General features: G+C 37.2%; 1 protein-coding gene across 2 annotated transcripts in view; it reads left to right on the plus strand.

Moving 5' to 3' along the window:
* The window catches only part of PLEKHA7 (pleckstrin homology domain containing A7), a gene marked incomplete at both ends in the record, with an annotated part of 157,980 nt that overhangs the window by 114,950 nt on the left and 30,287 nt on the right, over nt 1–12,743 (plus strand). For both annotated transcript variants that reach the window (XM_080345688.1, XM_080345687.1), the window contains 4 exons: nt 2,104–2,282; nt 4,287–4,772; nt 9,966–10,485; nt 12,496–12,582. In XM_080345688.1, coding sequence (XP_080201814.1) covers nt 2,104–2,282; nt 4,287–4,772; nt 9,966–10,485; nt 12,496–12,582 — 1,272 coding nt within the window. The remainder of the gene's footprint in view (nt 1–2,103; nt 2,283–4,286; nt 4,773–9,965; nt 10,486–12,495; nt 12,583–12,743) is intronic.

Consider the following 12,743-nt stretch of genomic DNA (forward strand, 5'->3'; position numbering starts at 1 on the left):
TCCATTTATTGATGTGGTACTCCGTCTCTGCAGTTGGTTTCTGCAGGAGTTGCTTCACGTCTGAATTCCAGCATCTTCTAGGGGCTCAACATGGTCTGTGAAGGATCCCTGTACTCATAAGGTCTAGATTAAAATCACTGTTTCCTTCTACATCTGGAGCTGCCAGTTTGTGGTCTCTTCTTGCACTGGATGCTAACCATAAAATGCAATGAATTAAATGCTTCTAAATTGTATTTGTTTTGACCATTTGTAGTGCTCTCAAAATGAAGGAAAAAAAAAAAAAACAAACTCAAATAACAAAGAAAACCCAAACCCAAGCACCTCAACAAGGAAAACATTTTTAAAAATCCTATATTTCCTCAATACGTAATTGATCAGAGCTGCTGTTTCGTGCACGACAGTCCTGTTTTCCTGTGTTAAGATGGGTAGCTAATGGTTGAAAGGGAGAGGAAACTACCTTGTATTCCCTTAGTGGCCAACACTGGTGGGAAGCAAACCCTTTCGAGCAGGAGAGAGTCTGGGACTTCTATCTGTCACCCTTTCTTCTTTTTTCCTTCTCCTTCTTTTGCTGGCTGTTCTGCTGCGGTCTCAGCTTTCCACCATGGGTGAGATGGCAGACCCAGGGGTGGCAGGCTGGGCCTGCGCCACAGTGCTCACAACAAATAGAGGCTTCCTTATTTGAGGCACTGAAGCGAAAGACCACATTTTGCACATTTATAAGAACAGGCCGCAATGGAAAGGGAGTAAATTCTCTATACAACTTAAAGCACTGCAAGAGGAAGCAAATATTTTGCTCTTCAGAGTTTTTCATATGAGTCTCAAAGATTATGGTAATTTGGGAAATTTACGGTAAACAACTGAAATTATATCATGTAGGGATGGCCACACTGGATTAAATAGGATGGGCTTGGGCTAAACAGTTGCTGTGTTTCTGAAGCCTTTTGTGATTGTAGACTGGTGTGGGTTTTCTATTTGGAATAATGAGAGGGAGATGATTTCATCAAAGTAAAAAGACCACTTATTTAGGGAAGATTTGTGAAGTATGTTTAACCTTTAAAGTAAGATGTAGCCAAATGGAAAAGTTGAGATAATTTTTTTTCATTTAAAAAAGCCCAGTTTCAGCAGTATTTCATGCTTTCGTATATGACAACAGGTTTAGTTTCATAAAAACTAATTTAAATTACTAATTTTGTTTTAATATCATTATGAGAGTTTTCAAACCTGTTATACTGTCTCCAGCTTTTTGGAAAGTAAGGAGATTAATTTCTCTGTGCTAGACTAAAGCACATCTGTAAAGTAACTTTAAGGAAATACAGTGAAGTGTTTCGAGACTGATACGGCTTAGTAATATCTACACTATTGCTTACACAAATGTGGATGAGATTTGATTAAATTCAAGTAGCCTGGAGTTAGCAAAGACCTTCCATATTTAATACATTTGAGTATTGAATATATTTATAGAAGAATTACCAAATACCTCTAGTTTGCAGTGGACTTTCATGGAGTGTTTTGGTGTGCAGAAATACTTGTCAATATTTTATGCGCTGTGATAAATTCATCAGGATTACTAACTTTATCAGTAAGTCTTTTGATTTTGTGGCTAATATAGAGTGGTTCAAGTGCACGCTTTAACCAAAAGATCTTAACGTGCATAATAATAATCAGTTCTTAAGTATGCGGTTTAATTGCTTGAATGGTAAGGTTTTTGTCTGTGTTCTGTGTGATTAAATTGCTTTATTAAATGAGCTGGGAAAATTGGCTTGCTTACGTATGTCTCAGTGAGAATTCTTTAATTTGTTTTGTATCGTATTTATGGCGAATTAAATATACCTGTTAAGAGAAAATTAAAAGCTGAAATTTCCTACTCTGAAAAAAAGAAGGGCTGCACTTACAGCTTAATAGTGCGAGAAAGAGGTAGAAGAATTTCAGTAAAAATCACTCAGTGCTATTTGAGTTTTTTGCATTGCAGCCCATTGTGGCAGTGTAATAAATTGTATCTAAAATTCAAGAAAAAGTCAAGGAATCTGGAAGGTTATTTAAAGATATCAGGGAAAGTTACAGGGCTGTCTGACTTCTTTTTTCTTTTCTTCCCTCCCCTGACAGGCTGTTCATACAGGTATGCGGGCATATATTTATAATAAGAATTCTGTTATTGGCTCTCAGGCAGAGCATTCAGGGATGCGGACGTACTACTTCAGTGCAGATACCCAAGAGGACATGAATGGCTGGATCCGGGCTATGAACCAAGCTGCTCTTATGCAAACACGCTCTTCACTGAAGAGGCAAGTTCAATACAAAAACTGTTAGGGTTTTTTTAATATATATTTTATATATATATACATGTATGTATATAAAAAAATCAGATTGGTGGTGATTTATGAAAGTGATATTTGTAAATGTGTGCATGAAACTCCTTCCCATTTAAAAGAAATTATTATTTTTAACTAACATCAGTTAAGAAAAGCTGATGTTCAGTATTTGTGTCTACTCACAAATCGTGTGCCCACATTTAGTGACATGGATTAATTTCTGTACATATGTAATTTTTTTAGGGAATTTCAGTTAAAAAATTACAGATTTTGTGAGCAAATTCATACCCCTGCAACAGCCCATTGGCAGCCTTGAGGAGACATGAGTGAACAGGAAAAGACAGAAGAGGAAGGAGTTGTTTCAAATTAGGGTTTAGAAGTAACATGAAAATGCTCTTAAGAGGGAAAAGAATGTAAAAGTTGGGTAAATCACATTTAGAGTTACAGATATGAATTGTGTTATGCAGGTATTAACTATTTTTTTCATGTTGGTGGCCTTTAGTACTTTTAGGTGTTTGTTATGGTTTTCCTGGTGGAGAAAAAAAAGCACTGTTATAAAAGGAGGTTGTCCATTGTCCCGTTGCTCTTAATTAGTGCTAGAGGCAAATGAATTCAGCTGTGCCTTCATGTGCTTCCAGTTTTTCCCTTTTCTTAAAATTGATCTAACATTCTTGATATTTTGACTTTGGAATGTGATTCTTTCCCTACAACTCCTTGTGAAAGAAGGTTGTATACTGTGAGACAGCCCTGCTTTTAACCCTTTGGGGCTGTGAGGGTTAGTGTGTCATGGTGCAGTTTCTCAGAGTATCTCACACTATTGCTTGCTTTTGGCAAATCAAGTATAAACAAAGGATCAAAATCTCTTCCAGAGCTTTGCATCCTATTGATTTTGTGTTAAGATTTTCTGGATTTAAATTAAATTACAAATAACATGTAATGTGTTACCCGTTGTTTTTTTTTTTTTCTTTGTCTTCTTTATAAAGATAGGAATAATTGAAAGAAACATTGGAGAAGTCTGGTGTGTTTTACGTATTGATCTAGTGTCCTTTCTTGTAGTAGACTGTTTTGAGACACTAAGTAGACTGAATTGAAAACAATTGTCATGGCCCTTACTAAAAATTCACCTTCCATAAAGCTTTAAAGAAGCTGAACTTATTTTCACAGAAGTTGAGGTGCTATTCTGAGATCAATGATGCTCCGCTGAGTTATTAGAGAAAAAAATACTGTTGAGAAGCTTGTCATTATAAGAATATCAAGAAAATTGTAAATGAAGTACGTTATATGTGAAAAGCAACATAAAACTTTCAGGATCCTTAGATGTTTTCTTGTGTTGTAAGTTTAATATCAAGATTTCTGGTACGGAATTTTTGAAATATTTAGGTAATAAGGTAAATAAGCAAACTCGTGTGCATTGCAGCATGTACTAGGAGCAATGGAGATTTTTTTAAATTCTTTTTTTTTCTTTTCAGGAATAGGCCCCAGGTTAGGGATTCTGTGGGCAATAATAGTACTGACTCAAATGTAGATATTGTTCTGTCCTCTTGACCAGAAATGACTAGTCCCTAAGGCATCTACAGCAACGTGAAAGTCTTTTTTGACTTTGAAATGAACAGTTGGCAGTTTGGTTTTGGATGTTTGGCTTTCAGTGTTTCCTAGGTTAGGAAGACTTCCTTTTTTACAGCTGTTCATACATAATACTATGCAAGTTGAATACTTATGTCCTACAATATTAGTATTTTCAGTCATTTTTACAGATGTGTATAAATTATTTCTGCTTCCTTAATAGGACTGTAAAGGTAACTTTCGCCTAACTGTGATAACAACTGAGTTTTGCTGAGTGTATCTGTCTTAACATGTCAAATTAATCACAGCCTGGTGAAGGTGTTTTTCTGGGTATACTTTCTAAAGTAATAACAAGACTACATCAACTTTTGACAATTAAGCAGTGTTCATTACTGACATATATCTTCTTTTCAGGGAAACTGAAAAAGTGGATCAGCAAGCTGTTCCTCAGGTCAATCATGTGGATGCCTGTAAAGAGTGTGTGAAGGCAGAGATTACAGAAGCAAAAGAAAGTTATCAAAAATCAGCTGAGATGCTTGGATATGATAAGCGTGAAGAGATAAGAAAAGAAAAAGAGGAAGAGCAGCGTCATATTCACAGAAAAGAAACTCTGGAAACTAAGAAGGGAAAGGCTAAGCATGCGTTAACAGAAGCTGATTCATTATTTCCAGGCTTAACAAATGCACCAAGGTCCCAAGTAGCTCAGCCTCAGCCAGCTGAGAAGAATGGAACGCTTCCTAGTTCATTAAGTATGAGTGCTGGCCTAGTGGAGCAGAATGGTACCAGCTCCTATAAAAGAGGGTTTGTTCCCAGAACAAATCCAGATAAACAGATGCAGAGAAAAAGTAACATGGCTCAAGTGGAGCACTGGGTAAAAGTCCAAAAAGGAGATACACGAAGGTTAGTAGTAGGCCCGTCTGTAAATAGGCTGCCAAGTGGCATTTTCTTAAAGGAAAATATTAGTAATATGCAACTGAGAATGATATTTTACAGAGACAATATGTAACAAAGCTTACTTTTCTCTCTAGTGCATAATGGTATTTTTCAGGTGGTTATCTCATGGGAATGTCAATACAGGATTGGCTAATCAAATCCTTTTTAATGTTGTCACTATATTGCAAATAGAAAAAGTGAGACTAGAGTGCTGGTTTTTTACTGGTTTTAATCATTGTGGATGCTCAAAGCTTCTTAAAATTTGCGACAGTTGAAGAGCCAGAAAGTGAAGTGCAGCCCTCAGTTACCTCTTATTTATCAACAACTACACAATATAAATTATAGATAATAATTTGTTTTCCACTTACAAGTAAAGAATGCTGATTTTTTTTTTTTTTTTTTTTTTTAACCTCCTTTCTGTTCCTGTTTCAAACATCCATTCACTGCCCTACTCAGGTCACTGCACTGTGTGCGTCAGAAATTGAAAGGTCTCCATATATTCATGTAATTAATGGAGAAGTCCTAGGATGTTCCCATGGTCTCCAGGATTCTCTTTTCCCTATTCAGTCCCTGGAAATTACCTAAAGAGTTGGAATGCACACTGGAATGCTTTTGTAATTTGAAAATCTCATAATTGCTTTACTTTCAAAGTGTGCAGTCAGGAACCAGTTGAAAAAATGAAGTGATGTTCAGGATGTCACCTTGTGTCAAGTGGCCATAAAGACACTTGGGCTCTGTGCTGCATGTGAGGATTTTTGAAATATAACCTACTGAAATGTAACCTACTGACTTTAGTGCCTTAGAAATTTGCTAAAATCTAATTATAGTATAGAACAATAAGGGACATTAGCATGTAGTTCTTAGGAGGGAGAAAACATTTGAGGCATTTTTTTAGTGTTTTTTGGAGCAAATATTTGTCTTTTTTGGATCCAGTAAGAAATTTAGGACTTGCTAATTCTGTTTGGAAGTCCATTGTTCTACTCTCTTATCTTTGGAATTACCCTTAAAGAAGTTTTCATACTTTTTGATTTTATTTAACGTTCTTCTAGGCTGCTAGAGTCAGTTTACTTGCATCTTTTTTGCTTAGATATCAATTAGTGCTTCCCGAGAGAATATGAGTAATGAAGAAAAGTAGTTGGTGTGTTATTTCTTCTTGCATGCACGGATCTATTAGTCTAAAATAATACAGAAAACTGTTGAACTAATTAGTTAGTGCTTAATAAATGTCTGTTGATGTTTTCTACACCAGAAGTATAGGCATTGAAGAGGCTTGACTGACAGCTAAATAAGCACTGTTTTCCTCCTAATTGCTCTTTCCAGTAAATCAACTTTAAGTGCATATCAGGTGTAATGTTAAGCTGTTGTGGGTGACAGTTTTTGTTCTAGATAAAACCTTGGTGGGAGCTGTTAAGTACTGAGTGAATCTTTGCAACAGCCAACTGCAGTGATGCAGCCAAAATTGCACTTTTTAAGTGGATATAGAGTAATTTTCTTCTTATTTTAAGAACTTTAAGTTCTATTTTAGCTCAGTTGACCTTCTTTTCTTTGTCTTTCCCTGATAAATGCCGTTACATTCTCTGCGTTCAGAATATATTGCACGTTACCTTCCTGAAGATTCATGGATTGATCTTTTAAATGGCCCCTTCTCACAACGTGCTCAGTTGTTGGAGTGCATTTAACTGATGGGTAGAAGTGGCATATTAGTCATCAAATGTCGTCTTGATTTCGAGATATAGGAATTCAAGATGGAGATGATAATTTGATTGACATTCCATTTTGATTTTAGTAAGTGTGTGGGCCACTTAATTTCTCCATTTTTACTGTTATTCCGGCTGAAATGTTACAAATAAAGAACCTCTGAGGGTTTAGAAGTTTTTATAATTTTTGAACACAGAGCGAGTGCAGTTTTGTGTTTCCTGGCTGAGGTGTATAAAGCTGCAGTACTTGCCAGCAAGTTGATTGTGACAAGAAAGAACTCTCTTGTATAATTATTTGCAGGGATTGCACCTTTTATAGATATCTAGATATTTCAAATAGATATTTTACACCCCCATTTTATAAAGCACTCAGAACTGTTTGCTCACTAGTACATGTTAGCTCTCACTTTGGAGATTCATTTCTCTTAGACAATGAACTGTCATCTGACCCCTCTCTGTTCTCAGCAAAGGGGACTACCTGCTTGAAGAGGGTTCATGCCAGCCTTTGAGAGAATTGGAAGGAGATTTGAAAGGAGGCTTTGAGGAGATTTTGGGTTTAAGTAATTAAAGGTCAGGACCATCAAACAGCAGCTGCCCAGAAATTACTAGTCTTTGATCTGATTCCAGTGCCTGGATACACATAGTGGATGCATAATTGCAAAGAATCTGCTATTTTGGACAGTTTATTTGCACTAAAAGAGACCCCATATAAATCTGATACATGTAAGCTTAATATTTCCAAACCAAATGTGTTGAGAATTTTCTTTCCTTGCAAATACAGTGTTAAATACTTCTGGTTGTTCAGAACTTTCAATTCCTTCCTGATTTCCTTAAAGAAGAAATTTTTTAGCTTCTGTGCATGCCCATGAATAAGAATTGTGTTTCCAATAATTGTATTTGTTTTCTTTTAAACATTTGTCGTCTTTTTGTGCAAAATTTTCTGTGTGGTTCCTTCCCAGTGCAAATCTGGAATGATTTTCGTGGCACATCATCATATAATATGGCATCAGTCCATTTCTTTTTCACTCTCCAATGTCTGCTTTTCTTTTAATGTTAGTTATACCTCATCATTCAAGAGGAGATTCTTGAGTACAGCTGCTTTTGCTCGATGTACTCTTGATCCCTGCCCAGAGTCCATTGTGGACCAACTCGAGTAATTTGGGATGTTGTTCTGTCCCTATTATAGAATTTGTTCAGTCACTTTAGCACTTATTTTATATAATGTAAGCTATTTTTAAGGATCTGGAACCTTGTGTGATGGAGATGCCACCAGCTTAAAGCCTATTTTAATATACCGAGAAATTGCAAGCCATCTGTATGTAAGCATTTCCTTCTGAAGTTCAGGTTTGAATGTGACTTCCCCTGGGCAGTGTAATGCATATACAACTTTGTTCTTTTTACTAGCAGGCTGAAGTATTGCATGAAGCCAGCACTTCCTAGCTAAGCTGAGCTCTGCTTTCATCTAAACAGTTTGTGGTTCCTCTCAGCCAAATGCATCCTCTTCTAGAGGAAAGGCAAGATTTTGCTCCCCCTGGCCCCGTAACTCATGGGGACTTTGGGGGTCTTTGTTTTCAGACTGCTTTTACTCCTAAAGCTGCTAGCCCTGATGACTTTGTTGACTCCCATTAATTCCTGCTGATCTCCATACTTTATCCTTTCATGTCCAATTAGAAAATGACCACGCACAGGTGGTTTGCAACATTCAGTAGTTTGCTGATACCTTCCTGAGGGCTCCGCTAAGTTGGAGTATAGGAATGGCCAAGCCCCATTCCCCTTTTTTCCACAGAGAAATCTGTCCCAGCTTCATGCCTGTCTCAGCTGTCCTTTTGAAACACTGTCTGCTCCACATGTTCTCAGTTCTCGTTCTTGTTGAGAGAAGACACATCTACCAACCACTTTGGTTTTCATGTGGAAAGAATTGGCAGTACAGTACAGAACATACAGAATATATGTGATGTAATGAGGTAGACAAATAAAAGAGGTTACTTGACCATTAAATGCCGATCTTTTAGTTGCCTCTGCTCATACTAGCTGCCTGCTTTAACCTTTATTATGAAATCTGAGAACACATCAAGGTTCTGTGGTATGAGAGAGCAGAGCTTTTATAGATTTGCTATCCTCCATACAGCACAGGGCAGTTATTCTGGTTTCTGCCATGAGGAATCATACATCTTCTCAAGGGTATCCATATTTCAAGACAGCCCAACAGTGCCAAATCCTGCAGTTAGAAATAGACAGGGGTGACTACTGAGCAGCAGTTACTGGTAGCAACACTTTTCCCCTTGCTTCTGTTATTCTTGGATGCTGAACAAAGATGTTCTTGATCCATCCTGCCCATTCTTTCCTGTGGAATTCCTGTAGTTCCCACACCATTAGGTCTCACATTCGTGCAGAGAGTGGAGCCTACTGAGTAGAGTGATGAGCATGCTCCGAATTTCTTCATTTGCGTGTTTTTTTGTTGTTTGTATTTATTTTTTGTATTGTTACTCTGTAGCAAGTCTAGCAGAACCGTTTTCTCTTTGGAGAGCCTGAATCATTGGGCGAGTGATAGCAAGTAAAACACCCCCAGATGTTTAACTGGGGAATCAGAAATTAGACAGGCAGGTTCTTACGCATGAGGCTATGGAAAGATTTTTGACTTCAAAGTAAGAGAGGGAGTTAACTGCACTTTGTCAAAGCTTTTGCCAATTCTGTCTTAACTCTCTGTCTACTGAAAGTTTTAATTTCTACAGTTTAATTGCATTATGGATGCAATACTAAAGCCTGGATGTCATGCCTCTTTTTGTATTCTAGTTTGTCAATGAGTTCTGTTGCAAAAATCCTTGAGTTGCTGAAAACAGTAGATCCAGTAGCATTAGTTCAGATTAAAGTCCATCATACAGACATGGGGAATTGGAGCAGTTTCTTACCTTTTTGGTTTTGTTGTTTATTTTGGTTTGGTTTTTTCTTCCTTCACATGAACAAAAATGATCTGAAGTACTCATTCTGTGGTTGAGATTGCTTCTTGCACTTTAAGGGTTTTTTTAGAATGAGCGTGCATTTGTTGTTCGTAAACTGCACCATCTAGTGGTGAGCAAGCTTTCGGTAAAAAAAATTTTAATTTACTGATTTGCTCTTTATATGTAACAATAATTCATTTCTTCACGTTCTTGGCGTTCTTTTTGGTCCAGGTGCATAACACAGCTATCCTGTAAGTTTATTTCTAGTAGGTCATCCTAGGCTAGGCACAAAAGTAACAGCCTGTATTTACACTATTTACATCTTTGCAGCAATACAGTGTCATGTTTTTGTACAGGGTAGATTTCATTAATATTATTTCATAAAGATTTCTGTAAATTCTTCTTAAATGACTCTTGTGTCTTGTAGCTTCTATGTAATGCCATCAGAGATTTCTTTTTAATCACTGCCACTCATCAATGTATGCTAAACTTTACCCCGTTTGTTTTTTTCCTGTCCTTTACAGTCTCACTTCTGATCAGACTCTCACACGTCAGGGTCCCAATCTACCTTTTCCTGAGAACTATCACACTTTGCCAAAGAATACCAGGCAGCCTTCAGGGAGCTCCCCACCACCACCCAACCGCAATTTGCCGAGCGACTACAAATATGCACAAGATCGTGTCAGCCACTTGAAGATGTCGCAGGAGGAGAGGAAAGCAAATAAGGACGGAACTGTTTGGCAGCTATATGAGTGGCAGCAGAGACAGCAATTCAAACATGGCAGCCCCACTGCCCCACTTTATGTAGGTTCTTCAGATGTTATTGATCGTGGTAAGTCAAAAAGCTCATTAGATGTTCCACGATCAATATCTGTTCCGCCCTCTCCATCTGATATTCCTCCACCTGGACCTCCAAAAAGCTTTCTCCCAAGGAGACCGCATACTCCTGCAGAAAGGCTTACAGTTAAACCGCCTGATGAGAGACAGACTGTAGATGTTCCCTTTGCTGGATCACCCAGGAAGATACGAAATCATGCTGTAAAGGTTTGTATACACCATAACTGATTTCATACTGTTCTAAATGTGGTATCACACATTGGTAATGTAACTTAGTAATTTGCGTTGAATCTTTCCTTTTGTATGAAAGATTGTGCAAGTTGTAAGAGTTAATACAATGAATAATTTTCTCATTAAACTCCTAGCTTTCTGATCTTTTTAGATTTATGACTTTTGGTTGATTAGGAAAGGAAAGTTGCTGGAACATCACATTGATTTGGAATATTTTTGTTCAGACACTGGAAGGTATATGTTTATATGTATAAAATATACAAATTGTGGTATTTTAATGTATAGAGTAGGCAGGCAGGAATACAAGACTAAGCAGGATGAACTCTTCCTTAATTATTTACTTATGCTTGTAGTTTTCGCTGTTTGCTGTGTCTGCTTTCTCTACATATTAGTAGCTCATGTAGTTAGTCTTGTAACTGATTCTGTTTTTAGTTATGGCTAAAATCATAATAACTTTTTGTGCGTTTGATAGTTTAAGCTCTTTGCAGAGCCATTAACATCAGACTAATCAAATTCAAATAGTGTTGGTCCGAAACTTCAACCTTCTGCAGAATTTCAGTGTGGATTTTTTGTAGGCACTGTTGTAGCCTCTTATCCAGAAGTAACAGAGGTTTCCCTGGTTGATATTCCACATGGCTCTCCCTCCCTAAGGAAATTAGGGCAATTCAGGGTTGAATCAAGCTAGAATGTACTTGTCTTGGTAGCTCTTGCACTGGAATAAGTGGAAATTAAAGCCTTTATATTCACCTCATTCTTTGACCTCAACCATGGGCTCTGATGGGGCCAGCATTTGCAAAGAATTTGCAAAGTTCAGGACCATGACGCTAGGTTGCATGCCAGCTTCATGCACAGTTAAGATTTTCTTCCTAGTGTATATGCAGTATAGCTATCGGATGTCTTTCAGCATTTATAGGTTTATATTATGTCAGATGATTAAATAGTCCAGTGATGTGCATCACTGAAAATTAATATTTTTTTAAACTCCTGGTTATATTATACCAGACATTGGTTTCTCTATAAGCTGAAGGAGCATTATATTCCTTATGAAGGAGTGTGCAGCAGTTTGTTCCTGTGTAATGTAGCTGCATAAATTTTTACTCATAAAATAAAACTCTTAATTTCATATTGGTTTTACCAATATAGATAAAGACAATTTTCCTCATATGTAAAACTTTTCTGTAAAACTTTTGTAGAAGTTTCTAAAGAAAAATACTCATGTGTTTATATGTAGGCACATGGTGTTATTTTACATTTAAATGTATATGTCTAAATAAATCTGCGATACTCCTCCCTCCTTCGAATGCATTTACACTTAAAGGAGGAAAAAAAAAAAAGAAAAAAGAAAAAAACAGGATTCAGTTAAATTCAGAGACAGGAATAAAAATAGATAATGAGATATTTAGTCTAACTTGAAGAAAGCGAAAGAAGTTTGGCATTAAGAGGAAAGAATGGATGTGTAGTAGGTTTTCATGTTATAAGCAGAAAGGGGCAGAACAAGTATGATTATTTAATAAAACCTGGTATTAATGGAGCCCATTGCCACAAGGTGTCACTAATGTCAGTAGCTTAGTGTTCTCTGTCTGAAAGAACATTAATGACTGGTACTGTATGGAGTACAAGCTACTGTTGAAGGGCATGAGCCAAACAGCCTTTCTCTGGGAGACATTAGGTGGAGGGAAACTTTATGAATACTTTTTATTTTTATTTGCTGGAAACCACTTTGCATATTCTGCTGAAGCACCTTGTGCTGCCAGAATCTGATGATTTGCCCAGCATCACAGGCACTATATTTGCGTTTGTTCATTCATTAGTTTTACTAAAACATCAAAGGATCTGGCTGTCCCATGATGTCACCTTCATCCAAGCATGCTGTGAGTTCAAATAGAAAATCTGTGGCAGAGGTGCACATCTTCTGAGTTTGTCCTGATGTACAACATACCTCTCACTTCAGACAATCCTTACAGTTCTGGCTGTGGCTTCTTGCAGAGCTCAACTCACATTGATCGACGCTCTATGCCTGCTATGGGTTACATGACACATACCGTGAGCGCACCCAGTTTGCATGGCAAATCGGTAAGTTGAGAGAACCGTTACTTCTCCTTTTGTGTCATAAGAGTGGTGGCGTTAGGTTTTATAACCCTGTTCATTCCATAGTAGTTGTATTTTTATTAGCTGAAACATAAATAACGTGAATGAGAACTTAATCTTAACCAGCTCCCAATAAAGCCCATAGG

The sequence above is a fragment of the Nesoenas mayeri genome, assembly GCF_963082525.1.
Source record: "Nesoenas mayeri genome assembly, chromosome: 5".
Lineage (NCBI taxonomy): Eukaryota > Metazoa > Chordata > Aves > Columbiformes > Columbidae > Nesoenas > Nesoenas mayeri.